This window comes from Diaporthe citri (assembly GCF_014595645.1).
Source record: "Diaporthe citri strain NFHF-8-4 chromosome Unknown scaffold_2, whole genome shotgun sequence".
Lineage (NCBI taxonomy): Eukaryota > Fungi > Ascomycota > Sordariomycetes > Diaporthales > Diaporthaceae > Diaporthe > Diaporthe citri.
Genome location: NW_025064847.1, coordinates 6,750,298 through 6,766,773, shown reverse-complemented (window position 1 = coordinate 6,766,773; position 16,476 = coordinate 6,750,298). Strand labels below are relative to the sequence as shown.

The 16,476-nt window shown below is 44.5% G+C and overlaps 6 protein-coding genes across 6 annotated transcripts; 3 read left to right on the top strand and 3 right to left on the bottom strand.

Annotated features, from left to right (window-relative positions):
* Window positions 1-1,284: 1,284 nt before the first annotated feature.
* Window positions 1,285-2,438, top strand: INS49_007384 (uncharacterized protein; the record flags this gene model as incomplete). Its single annotated transcript, XM_043168149.1, has 5 exons — window positions 1,285-1,470; window positions 1,532-1,636; window positions 1,721-1,954; window positions 2,020-2,324; window positions 2,423-2,438. 5 exons carry the CDS (start codon window positions 1,285-1,287, stop codon window positions 2,436-2,438), a joined length of 846 nt encoding a protein of 281 aa, XP_043029293.1.
* A 330-nt stretch (window positions 2,439-2,768) lies between these two features.
* INS49_007383 (uncharacterized protein) lies at window positions 2,769-3,972 on the bottom strand (the record flags this gene model as incomplete). Its single annotated transcript, XM_043168148.1, has 2 exons — window positions 2,769-3,596; window positions 3,790-3,972. 2 exons carry the CDS (start codon window positions 3,970-3,972, stop codon window positions 2,769-2,771), a joined length of 1,011 nt encoding a protein of 336 aa, XP_043029292.1.
* A 979-nt stretch (window positions 3,973-4,951) lies between these two features.
* Window positions 4,952-5,665, bottom strand: INS49_007382 (uncharacterized protein; the record flags this gene model as incomplete). The annotated part of the gene is made up of 2 exons (XM_043168147.1): window positions 4,952-5,574; window positions 5,644-5,665. The coding sequence occupies 2 exons, from the start codon at window positions 5,663-5,665 to the stop codon at window positions 4,952-4,954; spliced, it is 645 nt and encodes a 214-aa protein (XP_043029291.1).
* A 1,550-nt stretch (window positions 5,666-7,215) lies between these two features.
* Window positions 7,216-8,346, top strand: INS49_007381 (uncharacterized protein; the record flags this gene model as incomplete). Its single annotated transcript, XM_043168146.1, has 3 exons — window positions 7,216-7,242; window positions 7,639-7,947; window positions 8,014-8,346. The coding sequence occupies 3 exons, from the start codon at window positions 7,216-7,218 to the stop codon at window positions 8,344-8,346; spliced, it is 669 nt and encodes a 222-aa protein (XP_043029290.1).
* A 514-nt stretch (window positions 8,347-8,860) lies between these two features.
* On the top strand, window positions 8,861-9,565 carry INS49_007380 (uncharacterized protein; the record flags this gene model as incomplete). The annotated part of the gene is made up of 1 exon (XM_043168145.1): window positions 8,861-9,565. One exon carries the CDS (start codon window positions 8,861-8,863, stop codon window positions 9,563-9,565), a length of 705 nt encoding a protein of 234 aa, XP_043029289.1.
* Window positions 9,566-10,364: 799 nt separating this feature from the next.
* INS49_007379 (uncharacterized protein) lies at window positions 10,365-12,356 on the bottom strand (the record flags this gene model as incomplete). Its single annotated transcript, XM_043168144.1, has 2 exons — window positions 10,365-11,061; window positions 11,116-12,356. 2 exons carry the CDS (start codon window positions 12,354-12,356, stop codon window positions 10,365-10,367), a joined length of 1,938 nt encoding a protein of 645 aa, XP_043029288.1.
* Window positions 12,357-16,476: the final 4,120 nt, after the last annotated feature.

Here is a 16,476-nt window from a genome sequence, read left to right as displayed (position 1 = left end):
GGAGAAGATCATTTACACTTGCCGGCACAGTCCTGATGGATGCCACCCCCTCAAAATTTTCGTCGCAGGTGCAAAGCCATCATAAAAGAGGGGATATGAAAACTGAAGTGTGACTACAACAATCCAACATGATCGCCAGGCTGACGCACTTTGAGCGATTTCATGCCGAGCAAGTGTGGAAAGTTTCCGCCAATGCCTCCACTCTTTAGAGGCTAGTAAGTATGGATACGGGGCCCCTCTTGGATTCAATCCACGAGGACTCAAATCGGGGGAGATGTCCGGAGCCACCTGCGGCATTCCGTTCTTTGACAAGTCGTCTTGCAACAGACTAATGCATGGTACCGTGGTTCCGGGCTGGGGAAATCATCCTATTGAAGCTCTCGCAATATAGCGACGTCCGAGTCCTCACACCTTTTGCGACAAGAAGAGACAAAGAAAAATCTTGGGCTCGGATGTTGCGAACTTCTTGAGCCTGATCTGCGATGTAGACCCATCAGCATCCTCCCAGCTGGAACGGACAACCATTTAAAGTTTGAGTGACTGGGGAATCGAGCACACGTGGGACGACCAGATTCAAGCCGATCGACAGCAGAAACCCCCACACGTCAAAATTTGGCCAGTGGGTTCCAAGCACAGGTGTGGCTAGCCTCCCGGAGATCCTATTCGCGAGCTGAAAGTTTTGGCTCAAAGTGCTCGAAGCTCCGGCTTCGACCACTTTCGATTGTCCCCGTGATCTGTCACAATATAAAAGCCTCCGCATAAGAGCATGGGGATCAGCGTTATGCCTGCATCGGTGAGCAAGAGTCCCCAGGTTCGGAAAGGTGCCGGGCAGAGATGTACGGGCCGCCCGGCCTCAGTACCACGGTCCGCCTGTCACGTTGCCTGGCAAAGCCCAGGATCAGTAATGGTCCGCCGCCAAAACACAGCTCTCTGAAGATTTCGTTGGACCATGGACCCGGCCCTGTCTTCTTCCTTCAATGTACGCAACGTGTCGGACTTATTATCTTGTCCAGACCTTGGTCGAATCACCGCACTTTTTAGCTTTCAATCTATCAAAGCCGTGCGTCGTGGCGCCAGCTTAAAGTTAAAGGCATGTCTACCTGGACCCAGGGACACAAGAGACGCGACCCGCTGTTGACTGGTGTGCGATAAGCGTCCGTCATCTCGCACGGTTGACCACTGTTGCCCCTACCTGTCTCCATCGTTCATATACGGTTCGGGGGGCCTCCACCGTCGAGCAGGGAAGGGCAACATGCTCTCTTGACAACTTCTCGGTTGAGAATAATGAACCCACGCGACTCTGACGGCGGTACTGTTGCATTTTCGCCAATCGAATACAACGACCATGCCGGCTACCTCTGGATCGTGACCATCTTGGGAATAATATACAGCAGCTTTTCAGGACTGGCTAGAGCTCGCATCAAAAAGGGTATCTACGGTGCTGATGATTACTTGATTGGCCTCGCCACGGTAAGCTTTACTATGAGTCGAGTTCTACATGCATCACCATGCTAATATTACGACTACGAAGCTATTGCTCTATGCCCAGTCAGCGGTAATTTTTCAGGGGCTGAAGAATGGTCTTGCCAAGTCAGAGGCAATCACGTCGGAGGACCGATGGCCTATTGCTGGAAAGGTACGATGTCTACCATACCACATGCTTATACACAAGCCGTCGATCAGACCTCGAATTCCCATGCTGAACCTCTGTCCCTCATAGACATTCTTAGCCTCCGAAATACTCTCAATAACAATACTTTGTCTGGCCAAATGTTCGGTTGCTTCCCTGGTCCGTCGAGTGTTCACGTTCGACATCGACAAAACATGGATAACCTGCATGGGGGTTTTGACCTTCAGCGCTGTCTGGGGTCTTGGATCTGTGGTCGGACTCGCGGTTAATTGTGACTCCGGAACGACACTGACGACCTCGCATCCTCGCTATTGTCCGGAACAGGTAGGTCGCCTAGATTGCACGCGGTTGCTTGGACAGTCTTGATCTAACCTTGGAACTTGTACCAGTTCCTCCGCTGGCAGATCATAACAGCGTTTGACATCATCACGGAAATACTCATCTGCTTCTTACCAGTCGTCTTCGTATGGTCCAACACCATGTCGCTCTGCCTAAAGTTCCAAGTCTTCCTTGCTTTTGCGTTCCGCCTGCCGTTGATCGCCTTGTCCGTGGCCCACCTCAGCCTGTTCGAGCAATACATCAAATCAGCTTCGCCACTATTCGAGATTTCCGGCAGTCTCCTCTTACAGCAAGTCACGCTGACCTACTCACTCATCTCCGCGACAATACCGAATCTCAAGAGCTTTATGAAGTCGTTTTCTACCGGGCTTGGCGTTTCATTCGGCTTCATGGAGAAGGACCTGGACACGTCTTCCGAGGCTTATGCACTCCAACCATTGACCACGCACTCAGGCAGGCGGAGAAATAAATCTCCTGGAGACTTCCCTTCCGGCAATAATTATGACGGGACTAATGGTCTCATGGGTTGGCAACAACCCAGATTACGACCCGGGTCGCTCCAACATGAGGTCGTCATCCATCACAGCCCTGACGGCACGTCGGATCGTGGTAGCAGTGCGACGGAGGATGGACGTGATGTCAGTAGATGTGGCAGTAGGGACATGATCATCAAGAAAGAGGTACAGTGGAATGTATATCACGAGCCAGCGTAGCACAGAATCACTCATTATATCTGTTCATTTCACATGAACCCTGACTTTCAACTTTGACATTTTCAGTCGGAAGGCTCGTCTTGTTGTCAATATGAGTCCAATCGTCCCAGTAAATCTTCCACCGTGGCATCTGCTCCAGAAACGAGGACGGTTTCCGGGTAAAACAGATCAGGCTCGTCAAATAGCTCACCCTGATCCTTACCCCAGAGCGTCCAGTCGAAGAACCCAGCAACAAGTGACGTCTCAACCTCAACCATCCTCTCGCCGCTTATGTTCCCAGTGGTAGTCTGCACGGGGGGGTCCAGCTCCTTCCAGAACGTTATGTCACTCCAGTCCTGGTGCCGAGTCCCGTTGACCTCTATGACGCGCCACCAGCTCGACTGCGCCTCGGTGTACGTGTCCCAACTCAAGTCGTAGTGGGTGCTAGCGTGTCCCTCGAAGCCGAGCAGCAGAGACGGGCGCTCGACGTCAGCAGCCGGGCTGTCCAGCTTCCCCAAGAACGCACCGTCCAGGTTGATGCCCGCAGGGACCAAGCTCTGGTCCACCCGCTGCGCAAACGCGAGGGCGGTCGCGCCGCCGACGGAGTGGCCGAACGTCCCAAATCTGTCCGTCGTGGACGCGAAACCGAGCTTCCTAGCCAGCTTGGGCCACGCGTCGATGAAGGCGAAGGTGTCGTTTATGCGGTGCTCGATTGCGGCCAGCGCCTCCTCGGTGCTCCAGACGTGCTCGAGCGGCGGTCCGTAGTACTCGCTGCCGTTGGGGTACAGCACGTATGGCTGCTCGTACGTGTGGTCCAAGGCGGCGACGGTGAACCCCTTGGATGCCAGCTCAGAGAGGAGGAGGGTGTAGCACTCGCAGGGCGGGCCTCCCAGGCCCGGTCCGAAAAGCAGGGTGGGCGAGTCGGAGCCTTCGTCCTGCAGCAAAGTCTCGGCAAAAGGTGCATCCCATTGCACCCGTGTTGTATAATTCCCGAGTGTTCCGCTTGGAAATTTGGAGGTACGTCTCAAACTGATTCGCGGTGACCTTTGTCAAGTACGGTGTTGTCCCTGGAACGTCTCGTTCTTGCAGTGTTGGGTAGAACAGCGTCACCAGAAAAGAGGTACTGACGTTCCCGGGGGCAAATACATCTGGCTCGCTGATGGCAATGACCTGTTTGGTTGCGCCGACGTTGTATTTGCCTGAATACGGCGGGATCTCCTTGGCCACAGCCGATGACAAAATACCCGACAGGGTGGCGAGCAACAGCAGGGCTCTGAGCCAGAGGCGATTTTGAGAAGGCGAATATGTCATAGTGAGCTTGAATGTAGTATACAATCGTCTGAAGTCCAAAGTAGACGGAGAGGAGATCGTTAACGTCTAAGTGTGATTAAATACATGGCATGGTGTGATCAATACAATACCAGGTGATTCTAGTGGGGGCATAAGCAGTCCAGCAGGATTCAGATCCCAGCCGCCATTTTCATACATTACCTTCCTCTTCGGGCGGTAATAGTCGAGTAGTCTCCCCTATGCAGTCAGCATATGGAGAATCCAGCCTGCCAGCACAGAAATCAGACGTTAGGTTGTGGAACAATCATCCTTCAAAGATTGCATCATTGGCCATTGTGACTTCAGTATTTGACTGCGGCCCGAGGTCTCGGAGAGCTCGGGAGGGCGGGGCCTCGGTCGTCTTCTGTGCAACCAATCATCCATGGCCGCATAAAATCAAGTGCTTGCTACCAATTTTCAGACAAGTATTGGGAGGCTCCGTCAAGAGAAGTTGCACGTCATCCGTTGCTGCTCAGATGTCCCTGAGTGACGGACGAGGTGAGCCTCAAATCGAAATCTCACTGAATCACTGTTGAAAGGCGCCAATCTTGCTGCCCAGGTGGTGACCCTAAACGGATGATTAATGGATCCCGACACCTTGATACTTGAATCTCGTCCAACGACTTTCCAACCAGATTTCAGCTCGGAAAAATGTTCAAAATACTGTAGGGCAGAAAGGCAGGCCAGGACATGCAGTCAAATTCCATACGAGTGCCCACATTGTGGCCTTCCAGAACCAAAGAAGCACGTAGGGTATGCAAAGAAATCAAAATGTAACTAAGCTTTTATTGAGGCTCTATCTAAGATGGCAAACGGTATCTTATGTGCTCCTACACATCCCCGCCCTGTGCTCTTCTGGCGTCCAGGTCTCTCAGCATCGGATCCATGGCCCTCTCTTCTGCAAGGATAGCATCAAACAACTCATTGTCATTCATACCATCGTAATTCGGCGCTTTTCTCGCTATGGCTGGTACTGATCGATGCTCCCTGCGGAGGCGAGGTGAAAGTGAACGATAGCGGTCATTTCGATGATAGTGGGAGCGACTGTGACCATAGCTACTGTGACTCCTCGTACGCCTTCGTGGTCCGTGTCGAGATCGGTGCCGGGATCGGTGTCGGGATTGGTGTCGAGGTCGAGGACGAGGTCGGGGCACAGGGTACTCGTGGTATATATATTGCGGAATTGGGCTTGGTGGTGAGCGTATCCCGAAGCATTGGCGCAAGAGACGCCCAAAGCCACCTCCACGTGCATGTATGCTCGAGGATTCTCTCTCGCCTTCATCCTGGGAAACGGTAGCGTTTGTGGTATCTGTGGTGGCCGACGTATGGCCGATATCCCCGTCATTCTCGGCAGTTTCTTCCTCGTTTGCAGGATCAGCTTGACTCTCTGGCTCGATTGTGTCACCTGTTTCTGACATTGTGACTGTATTGGATCTACCAGGGTACCTCGTCTCAGACAAAGAACGCTGTCTTTCACCAGTCGGGCATCGCGAATGGCGCCCGCGGACTCTGCCCGGCCCCTGCACCTGAATCTCGGTTCGAGAGTGGCGACGACGTCGGCCATCGGAATGGAACCAGCGACACCTGCAAGTAAATTATTAGTATCAGTGGCATTAGTACCTACCAAGGTCATCGAAGAGGCATACTACTTACCTTGGGCCACATAATGCATCATGTTTGGACCCGGTGGTTGCACGGACAAGCGCCCACTCTCGCGTTCTTGGGGTTGGACTCATTTTCATTTTAAGGTCAGCTGAAAGTCTCGGAGATTCTACGGTCCCATAAGAGGGAGTCTAGTAATGGCCTTGATATAAAGGCGAGAAGAGCCAAAGTTACCCGTCGCCTCGCCGAGTCACTTGGAGCAAGCGAACCTGGTCGTGGACTCAGTCACAGTCGCCACAGGAAAGGCAGGTAGGCGTGCAAAGGCTTGAACAAGCTTATTTGGAATCATTAGTGAAATTTATTTGCTACGTTCGATTTTAAAAGTCTTCACTAATTCGTTCGATTGTGGTTTGCTTTCTGTGCAACAGTAGCTGAACATTGTCGGTGCGCACATAACACGCTCTTGAGCACAGAACAACCTGTGGAAGGGCGTTCCGGTCAAAGTTCGAGAGGTGGAAGCCCGTACATGACTAGCAGTTCTGTGTTCGAAGTGACTGTCGCCTGAGCGCTATTGAGTGGGTTGGAAGGGGGATGGATGTGAGTGAGCACTTGAGCCTGGTGTGATCAAAGCCCGCACGCGGGCATCTTCTGATCGACTCGCTTGCAAGAGCCAGAAAAAAACGGATGCAGAGAAAGATATTTGAGACGAACTCCCCTGATCGTCACCGTTGTTGGAGTAACGGTCACATCAAGGAGTAATTCAGATACACCTTTGATCGAAGCATGTCCATTGTCGGGGCCTTCGTTATTTCGAAGTACTCAGCCTGCCTTGCATTCCAGCCCATCCTCGTCATTTTCACTTGGTAGAAACCATTCAAAATTGGTAAGGTGTTAGAAAACAATAATGAGAAGTTTTTCAGTTGTCTGAGGCCACAGACGGCCCAGCGTCGGTCCAGACGCAATCGTGGTCTCATGGCAGGAAGGATACTTGTTGAATCAAGCGGGGAATGCGTTCAAGACATTTTGAAGCAAGGTAAGTATGCATTCGGATTTTCGCAAGTGGATGTTTTCAGAAACGGGGCAATAGATTGCAAGGAGGACGGGTCCCAACGATTCATTCACAATAAAGTGAACACAGTCATGTTCTGGAGCAGTATCCGAAGCACTCAGATTAAGAGCAACGGGAGCCAGGGACCATCGATGCATGTCAGGGGCTGTCGCCGCCGAATATAGGAATACAGCTGAGGGTCATACTGATCGACGACGGCCCACTCGAGCCGACGCCCGCCACTTCGGATGCACCCACATCTCAGATAAATCCCTGTGGGGTCCCCGAACAAGACCAAGGTGAAATCAAGATCCATTGTGGCCAAGCTTTGTGTTTCGAAACACTCCACCAACCCATCAAGCCATGACAGACGCTTGAATTGAAAGCTTAGTATTTGTATTGCTGGGATAAGAATAGGAGGAACAGCGGTGCTATTCAGTCAGTGTTGCTTCAGGACAGGGATGCGTCAGCATTGCAGCCCGGCAGCCCCATGGTGATTGCCGGCAGGAACGTATTGTGGGTGGCATGGGTGCGTGTCGTAGAAACTGATAAGGCACAGAAGCGGATCTGAACCCATGGCAATGACAGGAATCGAGGCGTGGGTTTGTCGTCAGGCATTCGTCTGCCTGAAGCGGTAGGTGGGCGGCAATCCCGAGACCGGATTACCAACACCAAGGACACTGAAGTACTATCCCTGGCCACCCAACCAGGACCATTACAGACATTACTCGGGGAGAATGAGTCCCTCGTTGGCCACATCGACCGTTCTTGGCCTCCTGTCACTCACTTCCGTGACCAATGCTTCGACTCTTGCCCGCCGAAATGCAACAGCCACATGTACATCACTGAACCAAAGGAAGGCTTGGTAGGGAAATTCAAGCCCCTAGCATGTTATGATTATACTAGAAGACTGACTAGTTGAGATTAAAGGCACACCCTGACTGATGATGAGAAGGCGGAATATATCCGGGCCGAAAAGTGTCTGATGTCCCAGCCAGCCCAGCTGGGCATCAACGGACGCCAGTGTGTTCGGCTCATATGATCTCAGCTTTGGCTCCAACGGCCGTGAGGGCGACAGGTGTGTGGTTGATGGGCCGTTCGCCAACTCGACGCTCCGCCTTGACCAGGCTTGGGGTGTCATAAACTACGACGAGTACTGCCTGGACCGCAACTTCACCGAGTCCTACTGGTCGTGGGCAAATAGCACTTACGCTGATACGTGCTTCGCGGCAACGACGTATGGCGACGCGTGGAGTTGTTACTCCGTGAAGCCTCTCAGCTCTGCTCACCTGGCTGTTTCCGGAACGGTCAGTATTCTATCCCACCTACTCTGGCATTTTCACCACTAACCACATTGCTGACCATATGAGTAGCTCGAGCTCCAAAGCGCCAGCCCTGGAGACCCTCTGTTCTACCTGCATCACACTAACATCGACCGTCTCTGGTGGGAGTGGCAGCAAGCAGACTTGACCTATCGTCTCACTGATATGGGCGGTCGTAACGTTCCGAGGGACGACCATCTGCTGAAGAACGAATGGATTGCTCCTACTGCCGCTATCCTTGACTACGATGGGGACGATGGGAACGTCACAACTTTGAACCATGTGATTTGGATGTTGGATATTCTGGGGAACGTCACTGTTGGAGATGTTATGGACATCAGGTGCGATACGATTTGCGCCGAGTACATACATGAGGATGAATGAGCCTGCCTTGTAACAAAAAAAAAAACATTATTGCTAGGCTAATTATACTATTGTAATGAAAAATTCTAATTATTATGCTTCGGAATCCTGAAGAATCTGCATAGCTTTCTTGCAACCTGATTTCAGCAGAATTGTGTTGTCTCTGCGCAGCGGCGTGGTGCACAACTACTCCCCGTTGAACATACATTAACATTTTTCTTGCACGGCCAACTTCTGGTGGTTGGGAAACAATATCAAGGCTAACCTTTGGAGCGCAGAGAGTGTGGCGTCGAGAGCTGGTAAAAGCCAATGGCAACCGTCTGCGCGAGTTGAGGGTGTGAGCTAGTAACGACGCCAGGTCCAAATGACATCACTCTTCACACATGGGGAGTCACAGTAGCAGACCGTGGCTCACCCCAGAGCGTTTCCCACTTAAATGCTGGACAGTTCCCAGACCGTCTACCAGGAGAGCCACACCTCAGCCACATCAAGATCCCTCCAGCTTACCTACCTGCCTATAATTCATAGCATCACGATGCCCAAGCTCACTTATCAGGTTGAGAACGCCCCAGGCCGGATATACGGCAAGAACTCCAACGAGCTGGTGTTCAAGGAGCCAAGTAGAAATGCCGTTATTTACAGCACATCTACCGAGACTGGCTGGGTGAAGAGCGCAAAGAAGCATCTCTGGCGTGGCCAGCCAAGCGAGAAGGACGGCGGCATCTGCATCGCCACCATCGATGAGCCAAGCCATGCAACGCTGGCCGTGCACCCCTCCCGGACGGCCGAGGCAGGAGCCGAGGAGGCAGAGTCGTCGCCGGCGGACGAGAAGGCGAAGCTGAAGCTCAAGAGCACCTGGTTCGGGAGCAACAACCGCACCGTGACGTTCAGGGACGTCACGTACACGTGGACGGGGACGTCCAAGATCACAGATAAAGACGGCAAGGTGGTCGCCAAGATGGCGAAGCCCTGGTTCTATCAAGGAAAGCTTGGCGACCTAGAGATCGACGTCGACGAGGGCGACGAGGGCCGCGAGGTTCTGGAGATGGTTCTGGCCACATATGTCCAGCGCTGGTGGGAAGAAAAGGCCAAGGCGGTGAAAGCCGCCGAGGAAGCAAAGGAGCAGAAGGCCAAGGAGAAGAAGGCCGCGCAGGTAGTGGCAAAGTCGCAGAAGCAGCAAGAAAAGAAGGAAGGAGATAAGAAGAAGGCAGAGGCGGAAACGCAGGAACCAAGTTTGTGATGGGTATGCCCCAACGGTCAAGAACTTGAACCACCCAGGCCCTAATATGAAGTCAGGACAAGAAGCTTAACAAAACCATTTTCTAATATCGCCACCAAATATTAGTATTTAGCCCAATTTCTTATTTAATAAATCCAGTCTGATTCATCATTGGTCTTTGCCTGAGTCGATAAGAACGACGTCCGATGTATTAGAGGTGCCAGTGATAAAGCAAATTACGCAGGTGAATCTACACACTTCACCCCTAGGTCTACACCATTTTCTCGTGCTACTTTGTAGTCCCTCGGAGCTGGCAACCTACGTAGATTGGTTATGTTGAATCCAGCGTTGTGATACTGACAGCTCTCTCCCTTTCCTAATGTCCTCTGGTAGACAGACCGCCATGGTCAGACAACAAGAAGGCTCGGGCCCTGCTCCTCTCACCATGGCGTCTTGGGCGGATTGCGGGAAGTTCAGCGTAGACGAACTTCAAAATTCAACAATAAAAATGAAAGAAATGGTATGAAAGCGGGAGGAGTATCACATAAGTATGAAGCAGCTAGAGGAAAACAATATGCACAAGCAAGACGCTTTTCTCAAGCAGAAGCCAGCCCGAGAAACCCCCTTTAACTCCATTCAAACCGTATTGCAGCAATGCGTGAAGCCAAACCCATTCACTCATCAGATCGGATGTGCGCGCAATCTGTGTGAACAAGATGCAACATCAACGCCCCAGAACCCACAAGCAGGCCAGTTGGGTGTCCCGACCCGCTCACCAGTATCTGCAGCCGTCCATATCACCTAATGAAGATGAAGGTATTTACCCCGCCACCTTGACATCCTGACCGTGTTCCGAGGCTCCCGAGCCCGAGGCCGGCGGCGCGGGTGCTTGCGGGGCCTTGCCATTCCCGTTGCCCTCGTTCGTAGGGAAATAGCTGCGGTCATAGCCGACGGCCTTGACGATCCCCAGTCCTTTTGTCCTTCCCTCGCGGAACAGCAGGCGGTCACCGGGAGCGAGGTACTCAGGCCTCTGCACGAATTTGAACGCCACCGTCGCACGGTCACCTGTGCGGATGAATGGTCTGTCCACGTCGATAATGGAGCAGGTCTGGCTGACAGGGCCGACGTGCAGCATCGCCTGATACTTCTTCTTGATGGTTGTGGCGTGGCTGAGGATCAGCACCTCGGCGACAAACTCATTGTACACCCTCGGTGTCGGGGCCCCGTCGGTTGGTTTCGGCAGCACGACCATGCCTTTCCTGACGTCTTTCCTCTTGACCTTTTTCAGCGCGAAGGAAGCGCTCTGGCCGGCGCTTGCGGCTGGCACAGGAATCCTTTTCCGCTCGATGGAGCGGATGGAGCTTTGGGTGAACTGGCCCAGGCTGTCGGGCCCGATGACAACGCTGTCACCGGCATGGACGACACCAGACTTGATGATACCCGAGACGACGGTTCCGACGAAAGGCACGGAGAAAGTGTCATTGACGTGAAATTCAAAAGGTGCATCAGCGTCGTATCTGTAGCGAGCGTTAGCATACTGGAGCGCATGTCGGAATTCGAGGTAGATTCACCTTCCGTGGTGCGGCAGGATGTTTAGAAATGTTCGTACTAGGTCCAGATTCTGGCCAGTAACATTGGACACCTGGAAGATGGGAGTGATACGCTGAGACACAAACTGGGTTGCGGTATTAATGCATTCGTCGCGGTCGTTGATGAAGATTGGGATCTTCCTTGCACCCGGAGACTTCAGAATCTTGGTGATTTGGGTCAAGGTCTGCTCGAGGATTTGAGGCGGGCAGATATCGATCTTGGTGACGACGACCATGACGGGCACGTTAAGCGCCAGTGCGATACCAAGGTGCTCTTTGCTCATTCCTATCAGACCATTGTTGGCTGCGACCATCAGCAAACAATAGTTAGGGCTGCTGGACAGCAAGCCGAAGACGGTGGTCCGGAGGTATCGCTCGTGACCGGCAAGATCGGTGAAGGTGATGACCTTTGCGCTGCGCTTCCCAATCTCCTCCCACGACAGCTTTCGACCCGGCGTGTCGCTGGTAATGACATTGCCGTGAGTATCGAAGCCCATGATCTCCATGCCCACAGAACTGGTCCGGCCGGTCTCGATCTCGTGCTTGTGTCGGAACAGGTTGACTCGAGCCTTTCCTCGCCCGTCGTCCAGGTCGCCCTTGACCAAGACTCCCAGCATGGAGCTCTTTCCAGCGTCGACATTTCCTACTACTGCTATTCTCGTCTCGATGACGTTCTCGACAGTAGCAGGAGTTTGGCGGATGAGGATCTTGGCACTGCAGTCCTTGCCCTTGTCGGAGGCGGCAGCCTGGCTCTCAGCGTCACCGCCGACGTTCTTGGACAGGAGTAATTGGCAGTCTGCCTTGAGTTTTGTGGCGGCCTCCTGCAGCCGACCCCATGCCTTGTCCCAGCCCTCTTTGTCGAGATGCATCGACTCGCCGTTGTGCTCGAAGCCGATGTCGAACAATGTCTCTCCATGTCCCTCCTCTATCCGCGACGTTAATAGTTCGACAAGCTTTTGTAATGACTCGTCGTCGGTTCCAAGGAGGAGCTTGTGGAGAGGGGCTAGAGGGGCCTTGTCGGAAAGGTCGAGGGCGTCAAGGATGTCGTCGAGCTCTGCTTCGTGGTCGTCTTGGGCGGCAGCAGCAGCCGCCGCTGTTGTTGTTGGTTTGGCACTGGGGAATCTGATTGCTTGTTGCTTCTCGACGTAGTCAGCGAAGTCGCTCAAGGCAGCCTCGCCTTTCCGCCGCTCCTGTGGTAGTTTCGTAGATTTTGTAGTCGCCATCGTGTCTTGAGGCACTGGTGGTGGGCAGCTGGTCAGTCTGTGTGTCCCACAGTTGTCTGAGGGGGCTCGACGGTGCTTTCAGCCGAGGAAGAGGGAGAACGCTGCCTCTAAGCAATGCTCTAGAGCTGCTTCCACTTTGAGGCGGGCCATCGCAATTGCGCGTGCCTGTGGGGCGTAGACTTGGGCGTGGGCATGAGCGCAGGCGTACCTCTGGATTAGTTGTGGCGATGTATTCGGGTGATCATTGATGCTGTGCTGTTGCTGCCAGGAATGGGGGATGCGGGGACAATCCCATTGATCAAGATTCCGCTGAAGACCACTATTTATGTGGTAGTGATGACTGTTCTCTCGCACCGGATGATTTGGTGTGCTCGTTGGTTGGACTGCTCGCCGAATGAGCAATACAATTGACAGGTGAGGTGTTGGCCTTGGAGTGGGCTTAGACAGGACCCTGGCGTGTGACGACGTCGAGTCATAGATGGGCCCGACAGGCGGTGCCGCGCATTTGAGAACCAAGCTACCTCGCTAACCCCTCGCATACTCTTATCGATAAGGGCCCACCTGAGTAAACCCAACTATAAAGCTATGGGTTTATCTTAAAAGTTTAGGTGTCCTTTTACACGCATGGCCAGGCCTGCGACCTAGTTATAATATAAAGGCATAGCCTCCTTACTTATGTTAAGTGGGAAGGCTGCATTAAAGAATTAATTATTATAATATATAATGCTAAGCTAAGGATATGCATAACTTAATATAAATTCTTTACTTATTTTAAATAAAGAGTTTATGCTTTATAATAAAATTATAATTAATATAATTATTAAGCTAAATTTAAATATATATAAAGAATATTTAAAATTAAAATATAAAAAAAGTTAAACTTAAGTATTACTTTATATAAAAGCATAAAAAATACTTTAAAAATACTTTATAATATTATTATAATGCTTTTTATTTATACTTTTAAAAATTATTATTTAAGTTTTTATTTTAAATAAAAATTTTATTAATATAATTATTATTTTTTTTAAGGCAAAATTTATTAAGTTAAATATACTTAATTAAGAAATAAAATTAAAAAGCGCTTTATATATTATTAATTACTTATATCTTAATTATTAATAATAATACTTAAAAGTATAAAAATTTAATAAAAAATATAAAATTAAATTATAAAATTTAAAAGATTATTAACTTATTTTTATAAATTATAATTATTTATAAATATAAGCATTTATTTAAAGGTTAATTTATTAAATTATAAATAATTATTAATAAAGATTTTATTTATTAATGCTATAAATATAATTAAAAGTATAATTAAATATTTTTTAGCTTATAAAGAATAAATAAAAGCTATTATAGCTTTATTTAAGGGTTAAAATATTATATTTATTATAATTATTAAGTATAAAAAGAATACTTTATAATATATATTTATTATACTTTAAAAGAAAATTATTATTTATTTTATATCTTTAATAAAGCTTAAGAAAAAGTAAGTTAAAAATATTATAAATAATATATAAGATATATATTTTATTTAAATTAATATTAATTTATATATATAAATAAGTTTAATAACATAATATTAATTAAAATAGCCTTTTTATTAAATTTAAGTAAAAAGTTTATTAAATAATATAATATTAATATAATTATAAAACCCTTAAATTTAAAAATAAATTAAAAAAGGTAATTTTATATATATTATTATAAATTTAAAGTAAAGATAAAATTACTACTTTAAGAAGCTTTTTTATAACTTAGCATTTAATAGCTAAATAGGCATAATTATTATTAATAAAAATATATATAATTATTATATAAAGAAAGAGCTTTTAAATTAATTTTTCTTTTATTTATTAAGTTAAAGAGTTAATACCTTGCTAAATATTATTATTTACTTATATAACTATTTTTAATTATATAAATTAAGATTATATTTTTAAGTATATAAGCCTAAATATTAATAATATAAAAATAATTTAAATATTAATTAATTATTTTAAGCTTTTAATAATTATTTAGCTTTTTATTTATAAATATATAAAAGATTTTTAATGCTTATATTTCTTATTAAATAATATAAATTTCTTTAACTTAATTGCTATTATAAAGAGTTTAATATATATTAATAATAAAAATAAATTATTATAAGCTTATAAGTTACTTATTAAATATCTTTAAAAATATTATAGCTTTAATATTTAATAAATATTAAACTTTTTAAAATGCTTTAATATAAATATTTATAAGCTAAATTAAGATTATATATTTATAAAGTTTAAAAAGCTAAACTTTAAATATTAAGTAATAATTTTAATTATATCTTTTAGCATTAACTTAAATATTAATAATATTATTATTATTATATAATTTAACTTACTATAATAACTTAATATATTTAACTCTTAATAATATAATAAATATAAAATAAAAAAATAATAATCTTAAGGATAGTTTATTATATTTACCCTTATTTATTAATTTAATTACTTAAGTATAAAGAAAAAGTAAATATATTAAACTTAATAAACTTAATTATTTAATACTTTTTAATATAAATAAATATATTAACTTACTTAGCTTAATTATTTTTATAAAATAATGCTAATAATAAATAATATTATTAATAAAGATAATAATAAAAGTAATATATAAAGTATTATAAATATTAAGTTTTAAATAAGCTATATTTTTAATGTTATTATTAATCTTATAATTAAGATAATAAATAACTAAGCTTTTAGCATTAAGTTTTAAAACCTTTAAAATTTAAAATTAATAAAATAATTTTAATTAAAAATAAAGATATAAAATATATTAAATCTTAAGTATAAGGCATTCTTAAACTCCCTCTATTTTTAAGAGTATATTATAGGTTTTCTTTAAAAGCTAGATAATCTTATATTAAAATATAAGCAGCTTATAAATGCATTAATTTGCTATAATGGCTAAGCTTATAAAGATTATAGCTTAATATTTAAGCTTTTAATAGTTAACTTTAACTAAATTAATAAAAATATAAAGCTATATATTAATTCTATTTAATATATAGCTTTTAAAATTCTATCTTTATAATGCTTTATTAAAGTTTAGGATTTAATACTAAAGGTAAGCCATTAAGGCTTAATTAACGATAAGATATTTATAAAAGATATAATATAATAGGCTATTAATTATCTTTATTAAAAAACTTAAGCAAGAAAAGATTAATTTAAGAAGGTTACTTTTTAAATAAATAGTTTTAAGCAGCTTTTAAAAAAGGTTTTTACCTTATAAGCATAAGAATTTCTTAATTATAAAGGCAGTATTTTACTTAGCTTATTAAAAAACTTTATCTTAATAATTTAAAAAAAGGTAAATATTTTTATTATAATTAAATATAATAAGCATTTAACTAAAAAGGTATTAAAAGATATTAAAGCTATAAAGCAATTAAATATAAGTTTATAAATAAAATAATAATAAGTTTAATTTTAATTATATTAACTTAATTAAAGTTAATAAACTCCTTACTATATTTTAATAAGGAGCTTATATAGCTTTATATTTATAGCTTAAAATGCATTACCTTTATTCTTAATATTTATTATTCCTTTCTTAGCAGTAATAATAATAATAATAGTATTAATAATAGCAATAATAATAATAATAATTAATTTATTATAAATCCCTTAATAATATGCATTTATTTAATTATTAAATTAATTATTTATATAACAATATCTTATAATTTTAAAGTAGTTAATAAAGAAGGCAACGGAAAAGGTAATGGCATAAATAATAGCAACTTAAGTATATCTTACCCTTATAGTTATATTAATATATATTAAATAGGTATTTAGCAAATAAGGAACTATTAATTAGCTTAAAGATATATATAATATTAATCTTATTCTCTTAATTAGGCATCTTTAATAATTTCTCTTAATACTTATATAAAACTATGTTAAGATAAATATTTTTATAATAGCTATGCATTATTTAATAATAAAGCTAAATAATTAGCTTATTAAAAAGTTATTAAATTTATTAATAATTAATAAGCTTATTAATAATAATTATTGCTATATAAATAATATAGCCTTTGCATTAAGCTTTACCTTTAATATAT